This window comes from Nerophis lumbriciformis, linkage group LG17 (assembly GCF_033978685.3).
Source record: "Nerophis lumbriciformis linkage group LG17, RoL_Nlum_v2.1, whole genome shotgun sequence".
NCBI lineage: Eukaryota > Metazoa > Chordata > Actinopteri > Syngnathiformes > Syngnathidae > Nerophis > Nerophis lumbriciformis.
Window position 1 is genome coordinate 1,077,501 of NC_084564.2, and position 21,327 is coordinate 1,098,827.

At 38.4% G+C, this 21,327-nt stretch overlaps 1 protein-coding gene across 2 annotated transcripts in view; it reads left to right on the forward strand.

Moving 5' to 3' along the window:
• Positions 1–19,989, forward strand: part of pgr (progesterone receptor) — a 35,758-nt gene extending 15,769 nt beyond the window's left edge. The window contains exons 3-8 of one of the 2 annotated variants that reach the window (XM_061972176.2): positions 4,517–4,633; positions 7,953–8,231; positions 8,702–8,846; positions 12,832–12,962; positions 18,393–18,550; positions 18,617–19,989. In XM_061972176.2, the coding sequence (XP_061828160.1) occupies positions 4,517–4,633; positions 7,953–8,231; positions 8,702–8,846; positions 12,832–12,962; positions 18,393–18,550; positions 18,617–18,772 (986 nt within the window). In that variant the 3' untranslated portion in view covers positions 18,773–19,989. The remainder of the gene's footprint in view (positions 1–4,516; positions 4,634–7,952; positions 8,232–8,701; positions 8,847–12,831; positions 12,963–18,392; positions 18,551–18,616) is intronic. The other variant, XM_061972177.2, reaches the window with a different exon arrangement.
• The last annotated feature ends 1,338 nt before the right edge of the window (positions 19,990–21,327 follow it).

A 21,327-nucleotide genomic window follows, 5' to 3' on the forward strand; every position in this document is an offset into this window, starting at 1 on the left:
TCCTTCTCCTCTTCTCCTTCTCCTTCTCCTCATTCTCCTTCTCCTTCTTCTCCTTCTCTTCTCTTTCTCCTTCTCCTTTTCCTTCTTCTCCTTCTCCTTCTTCTTCTTCTTCTGCTTCTGCTTCTGCTTCTTCTTCAGTACACACATTGTGTGTTTATTATATGAGTACTAATAATCTATGTTGTGTTTACTTTATTATATCAGTACAAATATCATGTATTTATTATATCAGTACTAATAATATAAGTTGTGTGTATTTTATTATATCAGTACACACATTATTTATTTATTATATCAGTATTAATAATTTATGTTGTGTGTACTTTATTATATCAGTACAAACATTCTGTATTTTTTTGATCAGTGCTAATAATCTATATTGTGTGTACTTTATTATATCAGTACTAATAATATAAGTTGTGTGTACTTTATATCAGTACACACATTGTGTATTTATTATATCAGTACTAATAATCTATATTGTGTGTACTTTATTATATCAGTACACACATTTATTTATTATATCAGTATTAATAATTTATGTTGTGTGTACTTTATTATATCAGTACAAACATTGCGTATTATATCAGTACTAATAATCTATATTGTGTGTATTTTATTATATGAGTACTAACAATATAAGCTCTGTGTACTTTATTATATCAGTACACACATTGTGTATTTATTATATCAGTACTACTACTATATGCTCTGTGTACTTTATATCAGTACTAATAATATATGTTCTGTGTACTTTATATCAGTATTACTAATATATGTTGTGTACTTTATATCAGTACTAATAACATATGTTCTGTGTACTTTATATCAGTACTAATAATATATGTTCTGTGTACTTTATATCAGGACTAATAATATACAGTAAGTTGTGTGTACTTTATATCAGTACTAATAATATACAGTAAGTTGTGTGTACTTTATATCAGTACTAATAATATATGTTCTGTGTACTTTATATCAGTACTAATAATATACAGTAAGTTGTGTGTACTTTATATCAGTACTAATAATATACAGTAAGTTGTGTGTACTTTATCAGTACTAATAATGTAAGCTATGTACTTAGTTGAAAGAATGTCTTGTGTATACTTTATGAATACTATTTGAAATATGGTAGGTTTTGTGTACTTTATGAGTATTATTTCATATATGTTTGTGTACTTTATGAATATAAGTTGAAATAATATAAGTCTTGTTACCTTCCTGAATATTATTTTTATAAAATAAGTTATTTGTGTGCAGCGTTGACATTTATGAATATTGATATTTTGTGTTGACATGTATGAATATGAATATTGTTATTAATGTTGTGTCCAACACAGGACATCAGTTACTTGTGTGCAGTGTTGACATGTATGAATATGAATATGAATATTGTTATTAATATTGTGTCCACCACACAGGACATCACAGTTACTTGTGTGCAGTGTTGACATGTATGAATATGAATATGAATATGAATATTAATGTTGTGTCCACCACACAGGACATCACAGTTACTTGTGTGCAGTGTTGACATGTATGAATATGAATATGAATATTAATATTGTGTCCACCACACAGGACATCACAGTTACTTGTGTGCAGTGTTGACATGTATGAATATGAATATGAATATTGTTATTAATGTTGTGTCCAACACAGGACATCAGTTACTTGTGTGCAGTGTTGACATGTATGAATATGAATATGAATATTGTTATTAATATTGTGTCCACCACACAGGACATCACAGTTACTTGTGTGCAGTGTTGACATGTATGAATATGAATATGAATATGAATATTAATGTTGTGTCCACCACACAGGACATCACAGTTACTTGTGTGCAGTGTTGACATGTATGAATATGAATATGAATATTAATATTGTGTCCACCACACAGGACATCACAGTTACTTGTGTGCAGTGTTGACGTGTATGAATATGAATATGAATATTAATGTTAATATTGTGTCCACCACACAGGACATCACAGTTACTTGTGTGCAGTGTTGACATGTATGAATATGAATATTGTTATTAATATTGTGTCCACCACACAGGACATCACAGTTACTTGTGTGCAGTGTTGACATGTATGAATATGAATATGAATATGAATATGAATATTGTGTCCACCACACAGGACATCACAGTTACTTGTGTGCAGTGTTGACGTGTATGAATATGAATATGAATATGAATATTAATGTTGTGTCCACCACACAGGACATCAGTTACTTGTGTGCAGTGTTGACATGTATGAATATGAATATGAATATGAATATTAATATTGTGTCCACCACACAGGACATCACAGTTACTTGTGTGCAGTGTTGACATGTATGAATATGAATATGAATATTAATATTGTGTCCACCACACAGGACATCACAGTTACTTGTGTGCAGTGTTGACATGTATGAATATGAATATGAATATTAATATTGTGTCCACCACACAGGACATCACAGTTACTTGTGTGCAGTGTTGACGTGTATGAATATGAATATGAATATTAATGTTAATATTGTGTCCACCACACAGGACATCACAGTTACTTGTGTGCAGTGTTGACATGTATGAATATGAATATTGTTATTAATATTGTGTCCACCACACAGGACATCACAGTTACTTGTGTGCAGTGTTGACATGTATGAATATGAATATGAATATGAATATGAATATTGTGTCCACCACACAGGACATCACAGTTACTTGTGTGCAGTGTTGACGTGTATGAATATGAATATGAATATGAATATTAATGTTGTGTCCACCACACAGGACATCAGTTACTTGTGTGCAGTGTTGACATGTATGAATATGAATATGAATATGAATATTAATATTGTGTCCACCACACAGGACATCACAGTTACTTGTGTGCAGTGTTGACATGTATGAATATGAATATGAATATTGTTATTAATATTGTGTCCACCACACAGGACATCACAGTTACTTGTGTGCAGTGTTGACATGTATGAATATGAATATGAATATGAATATTAATATTGTGTCCACCACACAGGACATCACAGTTACTTGTGTGCAGTGTTGACGTGTATGAATATGAATATGAATATGAATATTAATGTTGTGTCCACCACACAGGACATCAGTTACTTGTGTGCAGTGTTGACATGTATGAATATGAATATGAATATGAATATTAATATTGTGTCCACCACACAGGACATCACAGTTACTTGTGTGCAGTGTTGACATGTATGAATATGAATATGAATATTGTTATTAATATTGTGTCCACCACACAGGACATCACAGTTACTTGTGTGCAGTGTTGACATGTATGAATATGAATATGAATATTGTTATTAATATTGTGTCCACCACACAGGACATCACAGTTACTTGTGTGCAGTGTTGACATGTATGAATATGAATATGAATATTGTTATTAATATTGTGTCCACCACACAGGACATCACAGTTACTTGTGTGCAGTGTTGACATGTATGAATATGAATATGAATATTGTTAATAATATTGTGTCCACCACACAGGACATCACAGTTACTTGTGTGCAGTGTTGACATGTATGAATATGAATATGAATATTGTTAATAATATTGTGTCCACCACACAGGACATCACAGTTACTTGTGTGCAGTGTTGACATGTATGAATATAAATATGAATATTAATATTAATGTTGTGTCCACCACACAGGACATCAATTAGTTGTGTGCAGTGTTGACATGTATGAATATGAATATGAATATTAATATTAATATTGTGTCCACCACACAGGACATCACAGTTACTTGTGTGCAGTGTTGACATGTATGAATATAAATATGAATATTAATATTAATGTTGTGTCCACCACACAGGACATCAATTAGTTGTGTGCAGTGTTGACATGTATGAATATGAATATGAATATTGTTAATAATATTGTGTCCACCACACAGGACATCACAGTTACTTGTGTGCAGTGTTGACATGTATGAATATAAATATGAATATTAATATTAATGTTGTGTCCACCACACAGGACATCAATTAGTTGTGTGCAGTGTTGACATGTATGAATATGAATATGAATATGAATATTAATATTGTGTCCACCACACAGGACATCACAGTTACTTGTGTGCAGTGTTGACATGTATGAATATAAATATGAATATTAATATTAATGTTGTGTCCACCACACAGGACATCAATTAGTTGTGTGCAGTGTTGACATGTATGAATATGAATATGAATATTAATATTAATATTGTGTCCACCACACAGGACATCAGTTACTTGTGTGCAGTGTTGATGTGTATGAATATGAATATGAATATTGTTATTAATATTGTGTCCACCACACAGGACATCACAGTTACTTGTGTGCAGTGTTGACATGTATGAATATGAATATGAATATGAATATTAATATTGTGTCCACCACACAGGACATCACAGTTACTTGTGTGCAGTGTTGACATGTATGAATATGAATATTGTTATTAATATTGTGTCCACCACACAGGACATCACAGTTACTTGTGTGCAGGACGTAACGACTGCATCGTGGACAAACTCCGCAGGAAGAATTGTCCTGCGTGTCGTCTGAGAAAGTGTTACCAGGCAGGAATGATGCTGGGAGGTAACTTCTCTTATGATCAATATCTATATATATATTATTCATACACAATGAAAACATGTGAATATGATCAATATCTTCATATATTATTCATACACAATGAAAACATGTGAAGGCTTGCAGGACATGAAACAGTCAAAACTAATTAAAATGAACCTGCATTCTTTCTTTTGGCCAGCAGGGAACAAAAGAGTTATGACATCATTGATCAGATATTATAATAATAATAATAATAATAATAATAATGACAGTAGTCGGCTATTTTGTTTTCTTACTTGTTTGTTGTTCTCCCCACACAATTTATGTTCATATTTCACAATAATGTAACAGATTAACAAGATTTATGTTCATATAATGTAACAGATGAACATTATGTATCTTCATATTTCACAATAATGTAACAGATGAACATTATGTATCTTCATATTTCACAATAATGTAACAGATGAACATTATTTATCTTCATATTTCACAATAATGTAACAGATAAACATTATTTATGTTTATATTTCACAATGTAACAGAAGAACATTATTTATGGTCATATTTCACAATGTAACAGATGAACATTATTTATGTTCATATTTCACAATAATGTAACACATGAACATTATTTATGTTCATATTTCACAATAATGTAACAGATGAAAATGATGTATCTTCATATTTCACAATAATGTAACAGATGAACATTATGTATCTTCATATTTCACAATAATGTAACAGATGAACATTATTTATCTTCATATTTCACAATAATGTAACAGATAAACATTATTTATGTTTATATTTCACAATGTAACAGAAGAACATTATTTATGGTCATATTTCACAATGTAACAGATGAACATTATTTATGTTCATATTTCACAATAATGTAACACATGAACATTATTTATGTTCATATTTCACAATAATGTAACAGATGAAAATGATGTATCTTCATATTTCACAATAATGTAACAGATTAACATGATTTATGTTCATATTTCACAATAATGTAACACATGAACATTATTTATCTTCATATTTCACAATAATGTAACAGATTAACATTATTTATGTTCATATTTCACAATAATGTAACAGATGAACAATATACTGTATATGCTCATATTTCACATTAGTGTAACAGATGAACATTATTTATGTTCATATTTCACAATAATGTAACAGATGATCAATATTTATGTTCATATTTCACAATAATGTAACAGATGAACAATATATATGTTCATATTTCACAATAATGTAACAGATGAACATTATGTTCATATTTCACAGTAATGTAACAAATGAACATTATGTTGATATTTCACAACAATGTAACAGATGAACATTATTTATGTTCATATTTCACAATAATGTAACAGATGAACAATATATATGTTCATATTTCACAATACTGTAACAAATGAACATTATTTATGTTGATATTTCACAATAATGTAACAGATTAACATTATTTATGTTCATATTTCACAATAATGTAACAGGTGAACATTATTTATCTTCATATTTTACAATAATGTAACATATGAACATTATTTATCTTCATATTTCACAATAATGTAACTGATGAACATTATTAACTTCATATTTTACAATAATGTAACATATGAACATTATTTATCTTCATATTTCACAATAATGTAACAGATGAACATTATTTATCTTCATATTTCACAATAATGTAACAGATGAACATTATTTATCTTCATATTTCACAATAATGTAACAGGAGAACATTATTTATCTTCCACTTTCACTAAAATGCAAGAAAATGAACATTATTTAAGACCCACTTTGTTCACATTTCACAATAATGTAACAGATGAACAATATTTATGTTCATATTTCACAATAATGTAACAGATGAACATTATTTATGTTCATATTTCACAGTGTAACAGATGAACATTATGGTAATATTTCACAATAATGTAATAGATGAACAATATTTATGTTCATATTTGACAATAATGTAACAGATGAACATTATTTATGTTCATATTTCACAATGTAACAGATGAACATTATTTATGGTAATATTTCACAATAATGTAACAGATGAACAATATTTATGTTCATATTTGACAATAATGTAACAGTTGAACACTATTTATGTTCATATTTGACAATAATGTAACAGATGAACAATATGTATGTTCATATTTCACAATGTAACAGATGAACATTATTTATCTGCATATTTCACAATAATGTAACAGATGAACACTATTTATGTTCATATTTGACAATAATGTAACAGATGAACATTATTTATGTTCATATTTCACAGTTTAACAGATGAACAATATTTATGTTCATATTTCACAATGTAACAGATGAACATTATTTATGGTAATATTTCACAATAATGTAACAGATGAACATTATTTATGTTCATATTTCACAATGTAACAGATGAACATTATTTATGTTCATATTTCACAATAATGTAATAGATTAACAATATTTATGTTCATATTTGACAATAATGTAACAGATGAACATTATTTATGTTCATATTTCACAATGTAACAGATTAACATTATTTATGGTAATATTTCACAATAATGTAACAGATGAACAATATTTATGTTCATATTTGACAATAATGTAACAGATGAACACTATTTATGTTCATATTTGACAATAATGTAACAGATGAACATTATGTTCATATTTCACAATGTAACAGATGAACATTATGTTCATATTTTACAATGTAACAGATGAACATTATTTATGGTAATATTTCACAATAATGTAATAGATTCACAATATCTATGTTCATATTTCACAATAATGTAACAGATGAACATTATTTATGTTCATATTTCACAATGCAACAGATTAACATTATTTATGGTAATATTTCACAATAATGTAATAGATGAACAATATCTATGTTCATATTTCACAATAATGTAACAGATGAACATTATTTATGTTCATATTTGACAATAATGTAACAGATGAACATTATGTTCATATTTCACAATGTAACAGATGAACATTATGTTCATATTTCACAATGTAACAGATGAACATTATTTATGGTAATATTTCACAATAATGTAACAGATGAACAATATTTATGTTCATATTTGACAATAATGTAACAGATGAACATTATTTATGGTAATATTTCACAATAATGTAACAGATGAACAATATTTATGTTGATATTTGACAATAAAGTAACAGATAATAATAATGAATATTCATGCTTGACTGATGAAAAAGCATCAGTTAGTGTGAGCATGCACACTTAACTGCAGAGGGTGAGTGGCGTGTGATATCTGCGTGTTCCCAGGCAGGAAGCTGAAGCGCTTCGGGGCCTTCAAGGCCTTGGGTCTGAGTCCGTCCCTGGTGTTCCAGTCCCACCTGGGCGACCCCCCCGGCCTGCCGTGCGTGCACGACGTGCAGTACTCGCACCAGATGGTGGGCATCCTGGAGAACATCGAGCCAGAGGTGGTCTACTCGGGCTATGACAGCCTGCAGGTTGAAGGTCCTCACCTGCTGCTCAACAGCCTCAACCGCCTGTGTGAGAAGCAGCTGCTGTGGATCGTCAAGTGGTCCAAGTCTCTGCCAGGTAAATATGCTGTCTTTGCTGCAATGGAGCGGCTCCACACTGCGGATGGAGACACATCAGTGTTACTGTAGTTGTTCACTAAGTCCTACCAGTCACATCCTCACTTTCATGATTGGGACTGGAGGCGGTCCTTTCAATCATGTGACCATCAGGAGGTCACCTGATGCAAGTCTCAAGAAGAAGTCAACAAACATCTTCCAAGCCCCTTCCTGCTCCGTCACTGGTTGTCCTCAGTGACATGCTGCTAGCAGGATGTATGCAAATGTCTCTTTTAATGATGTCAAAAGTGTCTTGTAATGATGTCAAAATGTCATGTGATCATTGTACATGACTACCCTCTGTAGGACTGGAGTAGAACTTCATGTTTTCCTTTCCAAAACTGACTTTTTGGAGGTTAGACTTCCACTTCCTGCCAAAATATTGGCTGATGTTCTTACTTGGAATGTGAAGATTTTTGTTCCACTCTTCAGGCTTCCGGAATCTTCACATCAACGACCAGATGACACTCATCCAGTACTCATGGATGAACCTGATGGTCTTCTCTCTGGGGTGGCGCTCCTTCCAGAACGTCTCCCAAGAATTCCTCTACTTTGCACCTGATCTTGTTTTAAGCCAGTAAGTAAGTCAATAACAACTCATCATTTCATCATTTTATATATATATATATATATATATATATATATATATATATGTATATGTACGTGTGGGAAAAAATCACAAGACTACTTCATCTCTACAGGCCTGTTTCATGAGGGGTTCCCTCAATCATCAGGAGATTTTAATGGGAGCATTCACATACCATGGTTTATATAGGGCACAGAGTGGGTGGGTACAGGCTGGCGTAGGGGCGTGGTGATTGGCTCATGTGTTACCTAGGAGGTGTTTCCGTCTATGGCGGCATGCTGTTACAATTTCGCTGCGCTTGTTGAGGGATGACAGGTCTGGACGGTAAATAATAAACAGTTTCTCTTTCAAGCATATGTTGCATCTTTTATTACCACTATTGTAAGGTGTGCTGGATGCAAGAATTTGCCATGTTATTGAATATTCAACATTATTGTCTTTGAGGTCCCAAATGTGTTTGCTGAGTTCTGTGGTATTCCGCAGGTTTTGGTTCCTGAAAGAAGCCTTGTGATTGTTCCATCTGGTTTTGAACTCTCCCTCGGTTAATCCTACATATGTGTCGGATGTGTTAATGTCCTTGCGTGTTACCTTAGATTGGTAGACAACTGATGTTTGTAAGCACCCCCCGTTGAGAGGGCAATCAGGTTTCTTTCGACAGTTGCAGCCTTTGTTGGTTTTGGAGTCGCTCTGTCCGGGGGCCGGCGGCTCATTTGCAATTGTTTTGTTGTGGTTTGAGATAATTTGTCGTATATTGTTCATACAGCTGTAGCTCAATTTAATGTTGTTCTTGTTGAATACTTTTCTTAGGGTGTTGTCTTTGGGAAAGTGTTTGTCAATCAGATTGAGGAATTTGTGTCCAATGTTAGTTGAGACGTTTTTGCTGTATGGGGGGTTGTACCAGATGATGTCGTTTCGTTTTCTGTTCTTTTTTGGTTGGTTTCCTGGCGTGGGTTCATAGGTGAGGGTGAAATTGTATCCGCTTTCATCAAGGGCTTTTTGGTACGGGGGGGTTGCTTGGTCAAATTCAGCTTTGCTAGATGACAGCATCGATAGCCTTTTATTAATTCCGGTCGGTATTCTTTTCGTGGTGGTGGGTGGGTGGTTGCTGTCATGGTGCACGTATTGGAGTGTTGTGTTGGGTTTCGTGAATGGTTGGTAGCTGTTATCATGAAACAGGGCTGTAGAGATGAAATAGTCTTGTGATTTTTTTTCCCCCACACATACATACATATATATATATATATATATATATATATATATATATATATATATATATATATATATATATATATATATATATATATATGTATGTATGTATGTATGTATGTATGTATGTATGTATGTATGTATGTATGTATGTATGTATGTATGTATGTATGTATGTATGTATGAGTGGGGAAAAATCACAAGACTACTTCATCTCTACAGGCCTGTTTCATGAGGGGTTCCCTCAATCATCAGGAGATTTTAATAGAAGCATTCACATACCATGGCTTATATAGGGCACAGAGTGGGTAGGTACAGGCTGGCGTAGGGGTGTGGTGATTGGCTCACGTGTTACCTAGGAGGTGTTTCCGTCTGTGACGGCATGCTGATACAATTTCGCTGCGCTTGTTGAGGGATGACAGGTCTGGACGGTAAATAATAAACAGTTTCTCTTTCAAGCATAGGTTGCATCTTTTATTACCACTATTGTAAGGTGTGCTGGATGCAAGAATTTGCCATGTTATTGAATATTCAACATTATTGTCTTTGAGGTCCCAAATGTGTTTGCTGAGTTCTGTGGTATTCCGCAGGTTTTGGTTCCTGAAAGAAGCCTTGTGATTGTTCCATCTGGTTTTGAACTCTCCCTCGGTTAATCCTACATATGTGTCGGATGTGTTAATGTCCTTGCGTGTTACCTTAGATTGGTAGACAACTGATGTTTGTAAGCACCCCCCGTTGAGAGGGCAATCAGGTTTCTTTCGACAGTTGCAGCCTTTGTTGGTTTTGGAGTCGCTCTGTCCGGGGGCCGACGGCTCATTTGCAATTGTTTTGTTGTGGTTTGAGATAATTTGTCGTATATTGTTCATACAGCTGTAGCTCAATTTAATGTTGTTCTTGTTGAATACTTTTCTTAGGGTGTTGTCTTTGGGAAAGTGTTTGTCAATCAGATTGAGGAATTTGTGTCCAATGTTAGTTGAGACGTTTTTGCTGTATGGGGGGTTGTACCAGATGATGTCGTTTCGTTTTCTGTTCTTTTTTGGTTGGTTTCCTGGCGTGGGTTCATAGGTGAGGGTGAAATTGTATCCGCTTTCATCAAGGGCTTTTTGGTACGGGGGGGTTGCTTGGTCAAATTCAGCTTTGCTAGATGACAGCATCGATAGCCTTTTATTAATTCCGGTAAGTATTATTTTCGTGGTGGTGGGTGGGTGGTTGCTGTCATGGTGCACGTATTGGAGTGTTGTGTTGGGTTTCGTGAATGGTTGGTAGCTGTTATCATGAAACAGGCCTGTAGAGATGAAATAGTCTTGTGATTTTTTTTCCCACACATATATATATATATATATATATATATATATATATATATATATATATATATATATATATATATATATATATGAAAGCGGATACAATTTCCCCCTCACCTATGAACCCACGCCAGGAAACCAGCCAAAAAAGAACAGAAAACGAAGCGGCATCATCTGGTACAACCCCCCATACAGCAAAAACGTCTCAACGAACATTGGACACAAATTCCTCAATCTGATTGACAAACACTTTCCCAAAGACAACAACCTAAGAAAAGTATTCAACAAGAACAACATCAAATTGAGCTACAGCTGCATGAACAATATACGACAAATCATCTCAAACCACAACAAAACAATTGCAAATGAGCCGTCGACCCCCAGTCAGAACGACTCCAAAACCAACAAAGCATGTAACTGTCGAAAGAAACCTGATTGCCCTCTCAACGGGGGGTGCTTACAAACATCAGTTGTCTACCAATCTAAGGTAATACGCAAGGACATTAACACATCCGACACATATGTAGGATTAACCGAGGGTGAATTCAAAACCAGATGGAACAACCACAAGGCTTCTTTCAGGAACAAAAACCTGCGAAATACCACAGAACTCAGCAAACACATTTGGGACCTCAAAGACAATAATGTTGAATATTCAATAACATGGCAAATTCTTGCATCCAGCACACCTTACAATAGTGGTAATAAAAGATGCAACCTATGCTTGAAAGAGAAACTGTTTATTATTTACCGTCCAGACCTGTCATCCCTCAACAAGCGCAGCGAAATTGTAACAACATGCCGCCATAGACGGAAACACCTCCTAGGTAACACATGAGCCAATCACCACGCCCCTAGGCCAGCCTGTACCCACCCACTCTGTGCCCTATATAAACCATGGTATGCGAATGCTCCCATTAAAATCTCCTGACGATTGAGGGTACCCCCCCTCATGAAACAGGCCTGTAGAGATGAAATAGTCTTGTGATTTTTTTTCCCCACACATACATATATATATATATATATATATATATATGTATGTATGTATGTATGTATGAGTGGGAAAAAATCACAAGACTACTTCATCTCTACAGGCCTGTTTCATGAGGGGTTCCCTCAATCATCAGGAGATTTTAACGGAAGCATTCACATACCATGGTTTATATAGGGCACAGAGTGGGTAGGTACAGGCTGACGTAGGGGCGTGGTGATTGGCTCACGTGTTACCTAGGAGGTGTTTCCGTCTGTGACGGCATGCTGATACAATTTTGCTGCACTTGTTGAGGGATGACAGGTCTGGGCGGTATATAATAAACAGTTTATCTTTCAAGCATAGGTTGCATCTTTTATTACCGCTAGTGGTAATAAAAGATGCTTGAAAGAGAAACATAGGTTGCATCTTTTATTACCACGACAATACAATACAATATGTGTATGTATGTGAATGCTGATGTTTGTGTTGTCAGGGAGCAGATGAGGAAGTCTCCAATCTACGAGCTGTGCTTGGCCATCCAGTTCATCCCTCAGGAGTTCTCCAACCTGCAGGTGACACGTGAGGAGTTCCTGTGCATGAAGGCCATCATCCTGCTCAACACAGGTGAGCTCACCTGTGTTTCATGTTTCACCGCTTCAAGTCTTTTCCAGAAAAGATCACAGCTGCCACAAAACGTTTGGCTTTTGGAATCATCAATGCTCAAAATCATTTTCCTCCAATGAAGCATCCAATTGCTTTTGTGAGGCTCTCAGATACTTGACATGGTGAAGAAGGTAATAATCTGATCAGATACTTGACATGGTGAAGAAGGTAAGAATCTGATCAGATGCTTGACATGGTGAAGAAGGTAAGAATCTGATCAGATGCTTGACATGGTGAAGAAGGTAAGAATCTGATCAGATACTTGACATGGTGAAGAAGGTAAGAATCTGATCAGATACTTGACATGGTGAAGAAGGTAACAATCTGATCAGATACTTGACATGGTGAAGAAGGTAAGAATCTGATCAGATACTTGACATGGTGAAGAAGGTAAGAATCTGATCAGATACTTGACATGGTGAAGAAGGTAAGAATCTGATCAGATACTTGACATGGTGAAGAAGGTAAGAATCTGATCAGATACTTGACATGGTGAAGAAGGTAAGAATCTGATCAGATACTTGACATGGTGAAGAAGGTAAGAATCTGATCAGATACTTGACATGGTGAAGAAGGTAAGAATCTGATCAGATACTTGACATGGTGAAGAAGGTAAGAATCTGATCAGATACTTGACATGGTGAAGAAGGTAAGAATCTGATCAGATACTTGACATGGTGAAGAAGGTAAGAATCTGATCAGATACTTGACATGGTGAAGAAGGTAAGAATCTGATCAGATACTTGACATGGTGAAGAAGGTAAGAATCTGATCAGATACTTGACATGGTGAAGAAGGTAAGAATCTGATCAGATACTTGACATGGTGAAGAAGGTAAGAATCTGATCAGATACTTGACATGGTGAAGAAGGTAAGAATCTGATCAGATACTTGACATGGTGAAGAAGGTAAGAATCTGATCAGATACTTGACATGGTGAAGAAGGTAAGAATCTGATCAGATACTTGACATGGTGAAGAAGGTAAGAATCTGATCAGATACTTGACATGGTGAAGAAGGTAAGAATCTGATCAGATACTTGACATGGTGAAGAAGGTAAGAATCTGATCAGATACTTGACATGGTGAAGAAGGTAAGAATCTGATCAGATACTTGACATGGTGAAGAAGGTAAGAATCTGATCAGATACTTGACATGGTGAAGAAGGTCACGTAATAACCTGAGCACCTCCTTTAAGATCCAGAAGTAACATTAATCATTAGGTTGTTTCCCTTGCAAGCTTCTAAGTTCTTTAGGAAACAAGAAGTCTGTTGATTTTGAACAATGCTCAAAGGGAAATGATCTAACAGCAAGATCCCTGTTGATTTTTAAAGATGTCCATTGGTCCAGTTGAATTGTGTCCAGTCAAGCCAGCACACTCTTGGTTTTACATCATGGATGTATAAGATTGTTCTTTCAATGGGACACTATTGCTTTTGGGAGGAACACATATGCCCATATAAGGAAGTGTTTCCTGCTGTCTTGGTGCCCATACAAGGAAGTTTTTCCTGTTTTCCCAGTGCCCATGTAAGGACTTGTTTCCTGCTGTCTTGGTGCTCATATAAGGAAGTGTTTCCTGCTGTCTTGGTACTCATATAAGGAAGTGTTTCCTACTTTCCTGGTGCCCATAAAAGGAAGTGTTTCCTACTTTCCTGGTGCCCATAAAAGGAAGTGTTTCCTGCTGTCCCGGTTCTCATATAAGGAAGTGCTTCCTGCTGTCTTTGTGCCCATAAAAGGAAGTGTTTCCTGCTGTCCCGGTTCTCATATAAGGAAGTCCTTCCTGCTGTCTTTGTGCCCATAAAAGGAAGTGCTTCCTGCTGTCTTTGTGCTCATATAAGGAAGTGTTTCCTACTTTCCTGGTGCCCATAAAAGGAAGTGTTTCCTGCTGTCCCGGTTCTCATATAAGGAAGTCCTTCCTGCTGTCTTTGTGCCCATAAAAGGAAGTGCTTCCTGCTGTCTTTGTGCTCATATAAGGAAGTGTTTCCCACTTTCCTGGTGCCCATAAAAGGAAGTGTTTTCTGCTGCCCTGGTTCTCATATAAGGAAGTGTTTCCTACTTTCCTGGTGCCCATAAAAGGAAATGTTTCCTGCTGTCCCAGTTCTCATATAAGGAAGTGCTTCCTGCTGTCTTTGTGCTCATATAAGGAAGTGTTTCCTACTTTCCTGGTGCCCATAAAATGAAGTGTTTCCTGCTGTCTCGGTGCTCATATAAGGAAGTGCTTCCTACTTTCCTGGTGCCCATAAAAGGAAGTGTTTCCTGCTGTCCTGGTGCCCATAAAAGGAAGTGTTTCCTGCTGTCTTGGTGCTCATATAAGGAAGTGCTTCCTGCTGTCTTTGTGCTCATATAAGGAAGTGTTTCCTACTTTCCTGGTGCCCATAAAAGGAAGTGTTTCCTGCTGTCTTGGTGCTCATATAAGGAAGTATTTCCTGCTGTCTTGGTGCTCATAAAAGGAAGTGTTTCCTACTTTCCCGGTGCCCATAAAAGGAAGTGTTTCCTGCTGTCTCGATGCTCATATAAGGAAGTGTTTCCTACTTTCTCAGTGCCCATAAAAGGAAGTGTTTCCTGCTGTCCCGGTGTTCATATAAGGAAGTGTTTCCTACTTTCTCAGTGCCCATAAAAGGAAGTGTTTCCTGCTGTCTCGGTGTTCATATAAGGAAGTGTTTCCTGCTGTCTTGGTGCTCATATAAGGAAGTGTTTCCTACTTTCTCAGTGCCCATAAAAGGAAGTGTTTCCTGCTGTCTTGGTGCTCATATAAGGAAGTGTTTCCTACTTTCCCGGTGCCCATAAAAGGAAGTGTTTCCTGTTGTCTCTATGCTCATATAAGGAAGTGTTTCCTACTTTTTCAGTGCCCATAAAAGGAAGTGTTTCCTGTTGTCTCGGTGCTCATATAAGGAAGTGTTTCCTGCTGTCCCGGTGCCCATGTAAGGACGTGTTTCCTGCTTTCCCGATGCCCATGTAAGGAAGTATTTTCTGCTGTCTTTGTGCCCATGTAAGGAAGTGTTTCCTGCCATCTCGGTGCTTATTTAAGGAAGTGTTTCTTGCTGTCTCTGTGCCCAAGTAAGGAAGTGTTTCCTGCGGTCTGTGTGCTCATATAAGGAAGTGTTTCCTACTTTCCCGGTGCCCATGGAAAGAAGTGTTTCCTGTTTTCCCTGGTGTCTATGTAAGGAAGTGTTTCCTGCTGTCCCTGTGCTCATATAAGGAAGTGTTTCCTGCTTTCCCGGTGCCCATATTAGCAAATGTTTCCTGCTTTCCCGGTGCCATATTAGGAAATGTTTCCTGCTGTGTCTGCCCATGTAAGGAAGTGTGTCCTACTTTCCCTGTGCCCCTGTAAGGAAGGGTTTCCTGCTGTCCCTGTGCTCATATAAGGAAGTGTTTCCTACTTTCCTGGTGCCCATGTAAGGAAGTCTTTCCTGCTTTCCCGGTGCCCATATAAGGACATTTTTCCTGCTGTCTTTGTGCCCATGTAAGGAAGTGTTTACTGCTGTCCCGATGCCCATGTAAGGAAGTGTTTCCTGCTTTCCCAATGCTCATGTAAGGAAGTATTTTCTGCTGTCTTTGTGCCCATGTAAGGAAGTGTTTTCTGCCATCTCGGTGCTTATTTAAGGAAGTGTTTCCTGCTGTCTCTGTACCCAAGTAAGGAAGTGTTTCCTGCGGTCCCGGTGCTCATATAAGGAAGTGTTTCCTACTTTCCCTGTGCCCCTGTAAAGAAGTGTTTCCTACTTTCCCTGTGCCCATATAAGGAAATGTTTCCTGCTGTCTTTGTGCCCATGTAAGGAAGTGTTTCCTGCTGTCCCTATGCTCATGTAAGGAAATGTTTCCTGTGGTCTCAGTGCCTTTACAGTGGTGCATAAAAGTATTTAGTCAGTTACTAATTGTGCAAGTTCTCCCACTTAAAAAGATGAGAGAGGTCTGTAATTTTCATCAACTTTGAGAGACAAAATGAGAAAAAAAATCCAGAAAATCTCATTTTATTTGCACATGATGATGTAAAATAAGTGTTTGGTCAATACCAGAAGTTCATCTCTGTTGGCAATGACAGAGGTCAAACGTTTTCTGTAAGTCTTCACAAGGTTTTGTCACACTGTTGCTGCTATTTTGCCCCATTACTCCATGCAGAGCTCCTCTAGAGCGGAGATGTTTTGGGGCTGTCGCTGGGCAACACAGACTTTCAACCCCCTACAAAGATTTTCTATGGGGTTGAGATATGGAGACTGGCTAGGCCACTCCAGGACCTTGAAATGCTTCTTGGGAAGCCACTCCTTGGTTGTGTGTTTGGTATGATTGTCATGCTGAAAGACCCAGCCACTTTCATCTTCAATGTCCTTGCCGATGGAAGGAGGTTTTCACTCAAAATCTCACCATACATTCATTCTTTCCTTTCCACGGATCAGTCGTCCTGGTCCCTTTGCAGAAGAACTTGATGTTTTCACCCCCATGCTTCACAGTAGGTATGGTGTTGTTTGGATGCAACTTAGCATTCCTTCTCTTCCAAACACCACAAGTTGAGTATTTACCAAAAAGTTATATTTTGGTTTCATCTGACCATATGACATTGTCCCAATACTCTTCTGGATCATCCAAATGCTCTCTAGCAAACTTCAGACCGGCCTGGACATGTACTGGCTTAAGCAGGGGGACACGTATGGCACTGCCAGATTGTGTGTTACTGATGGTAGCCTTTGTTACTTTCACTAGGTGCCCCCATGGGATTCTGGGATTTTTGTGATCATTCTGACCCCAGATGGAAGGGAATTATCAGTTTGTCTTGTATGTCTTCCATTTTCTAATAATTGCTCCCACAGTTGATTTTTTCACACCAAGCTGTTTACCTATTGCAGTTTCAGTCTTCCCAGCCTGGTGCAGGTCTACAATTTTGTTTCTGGTGTCTTTTGACAGCTCTTTGGTCTTGGCCATAGTGGAGTTTGGAGTGTTTGAGGTTGTGGACAGGTGTTTTTTATACTGATAACGAGGTGGTCTTGGTGTCTATATAGGGAAGTGTTTTCTGAGCTCTCTGTGCCCATTCAAAAGTGTTCCTGTGGTCTAGATGCCCATGTAAGGAAGTATTTCTTTCTGTCCTGGTGCCCATTTAAGGAAGTGTTTCCTGTGGTCTCAGTGCCCATCTATAAGGAAGCGTTTCCTGTTGGCCTGGTGCCCATTTAAGGAAGTGTTCCCTGTGGTCTCAGTGACCATCTATTAGGAAGTGTTTCCTGTTGGCCTGGTGCCCATTTAAGGAAGTGTTCCAGGTGGTCTCAGTGACCATCTATTAGGAAGTGTTTCCTGATGTCCTGGTGCTCATGTAAAGGAGTGTTTCCTGTGGTCTCAGTGCCAATATAAGGAAGTGTTTTCTGTTGTCTCGCTGCCCATATAAGGAAGTGTTTCCTGTGTTCTTAGTGCCTCTGGAGGGCCTCAAGAGTCAGCCGGCGTTTGAGGAGATGCGTCAGAATTACATCCGTGAGCTGAGCAAAGCAGTCCACGTGAAGGAGAAGAGCGTGGTTGCCTGCTCGCAGCGCTTCTACCACCTCACCAAGCTGATGGACGCCATGCACGATGTAACCCCCCATTACCCCACCTCCAACACAAGGCATGCTGGGTAACCCTCCTTTCTCTCCTGACAGATAGTGAAAAAGGTCAACCTGTTCTGTCTGAGCACCTTCATTCAGGCTGATGCCATGAAGGTGGAGTTCCCAGAGATGATGACTGAGGTGATCGCCTCGCAGCTTCCCAAGGTGCTGGCAGGGATGGTGCGCCCGCTGCTCTTCCACCCCAAGTGATCATACCCTCTTTCCTCTTACACCCCATGTGACCATACCCTCCTTACTGTTCCACCCCCAAGTGACCATACCCTCCTTCCTCTTCCACCCTAAGTGACCACACCCCTCTTACTCCCCCCAAGTGACCATACCCACCTTCCTCTTCCACCTCAAGTGACCACGCCCCCCTTGCTCTTCCACCCCAAGTGACCATACCCTCCTTACTCCCCCAAGTGACCACGCCCTCCCTACTCTTCCACTCCAAGTGACCATACCCTCCTTCTTCTATTCCAAGTGACCATACCCTCAGTACTCTTCCACCCCAAGTGATCATACACTCCTTACTCCCCCAAGTGACCATACCTTCCTTACTCTACCACCCCAAGTGACCATACCCTCCTTACTCTTCCACCCCAAGTGATCATACCCTCCTTACTCCCCTCAAGTGACCATCCCATTCTTACTCTTCCACTCCAAGTGACCATACCCTCCTTATTCTTCCACCCCAAATGACCATACCCTCCTTACTCCCCCCAAGTGACTACACCCTCCTTTCTCTTCCACCCCAAGTGACCATACCCTCCTTACTCCCCCCAAGTGACCATACCCTCCTTCCTCTTCCACCCCAAGTGACCACACCCTCCTTACTCATCAAACATGGTATAGTGTCCAACATGGCGTCCACAAAACATCCAACATGGTATGGTGTCCAACATGGTATGATGTCCAACATGGTATGGCGTCCAACATGGTATGGCGTCCAACATGACGTCCAACATGGTATGGTGTACAACATGGCATCCAACATGGTATGGTGTCCAACATGGCGTCCACAAGACACCCAACATGGTATGGCGTCCACAAGACATCCAACATGGTATGGTGTCCAACATGACGTCCAACATGGTATGGTGTACAACATGGCATCCAACATGGTATGGTGTCCAACATGGCGTCCACAAGACACCCAACATGGTATGGCGTCCACAAGACACCCAACATGGTATGGTGTCCAACATGGCGTCCACAAGACACCCAACATGGTATGGCGTCCAACATGGTATGGTGTACAACATGGCATTGAACATGGTACGCTGTCCAACATTGCGTCCACAAGACTTCCAACATGGTATGGTGTCCTACATGGCGTCCACAAGACATCCAACATGGTATGGCGTCCAACATGGTATGGTGTCCAACACGATGTCCACAAGACATCCAACATGGTATGGCGTCCAACATGGTATGGTGTCCAACACGATGTCGAACATGGTATGGTGTCCAACCTGGCGTCCGCAAGACATCCAACATGGTATGGTGTCCAACATGGTATGGTGTCCAACATGGCGTACAACATGGTATGGTGTCCAACATGGTATGGTGTCCAACATGGCGTCCAACATGGTATGGTGTCCAACATGGCGTACAACATGGTATGGCGTACAACATGGTATGGTGTCCAACATGGTATGGCGTCCAACATTACAAGATGTCCAACATGGTATGGCGTCCAACATGGTATGGTGTCCAACATGGTATGACGTCCAGCATGGTATGCGTCCAACATTACAAGATGTCCAACATGGTATGGTGTCCAACATGGTATGGCGTCCAACATGGTATGTGTCCAACATTACAAGATGTCCAACATGGTATGGTGTCCAACATGGTATGGCGTCCAACATGGTATGGCGTCCAACATTACAAGATGTCCAACATGGTATGGCGTCCAACATGGTATGGTGTCCAACATGGTATGGCGTCCAACATGGTATGGTGTCCAACATGGTATGGCGTCCAACATTACAAGATGTCCAACATGGTATGGCGTCCAACATTACAAGATGTCCAACATGGTATGGTGTCCAACATGGTATGGCGTCCAACATGGTATGGCGTCCAACATTACAAGATGTCCAACATGGTATGGCGTCCAACATGGTATGGTGTCCAACATGGTATGGCGTCCAACATGGTATGGTGTCCAACATGGTATGGCGTCCAACATTACAAGATGTCCAACATGGTATGGCGTCCAACATTACAAGATGTCCAACATGGTATGGTGTCCAACATGGTATGGTGTCCAACATGGTATGGCGTCCAACATTACAAGATGTCCAACATGGTATGGTGTCCAACATGGTATGGTGTCCAACATGGTATGGCGTCCAACATTACAAGATGTCCAACATGGTATGGTGTCCAACATGGTATGGTGTCCAACATGGTATGGCGTCCAACATGGTATGGCGTCCAACATTACAAGATGTCCAACATGGTATGGCGTCCAACATGGTATGGTGTCCAACATGGTATGGCGTCCAACCATACAAGATGTCCAACATGGTATGGCGTCCAACACGATGTCCAACTCTGTGAACGTAAAGGATGCAAACATTAGAAGTTGCAGCGTCAGCAAGAAAGTAGAAGGATTAGGATTGGGTCCAAAAATGTTCTGTTCCAGAGTCAAAGTGTCACCAACGTAACATATTTGACTGTACATGCAACGTTTGATGTTACATTTGGACATTAAAGTGTATAAAGAAGTTAGGCACATTTTTGCATGAACTTTC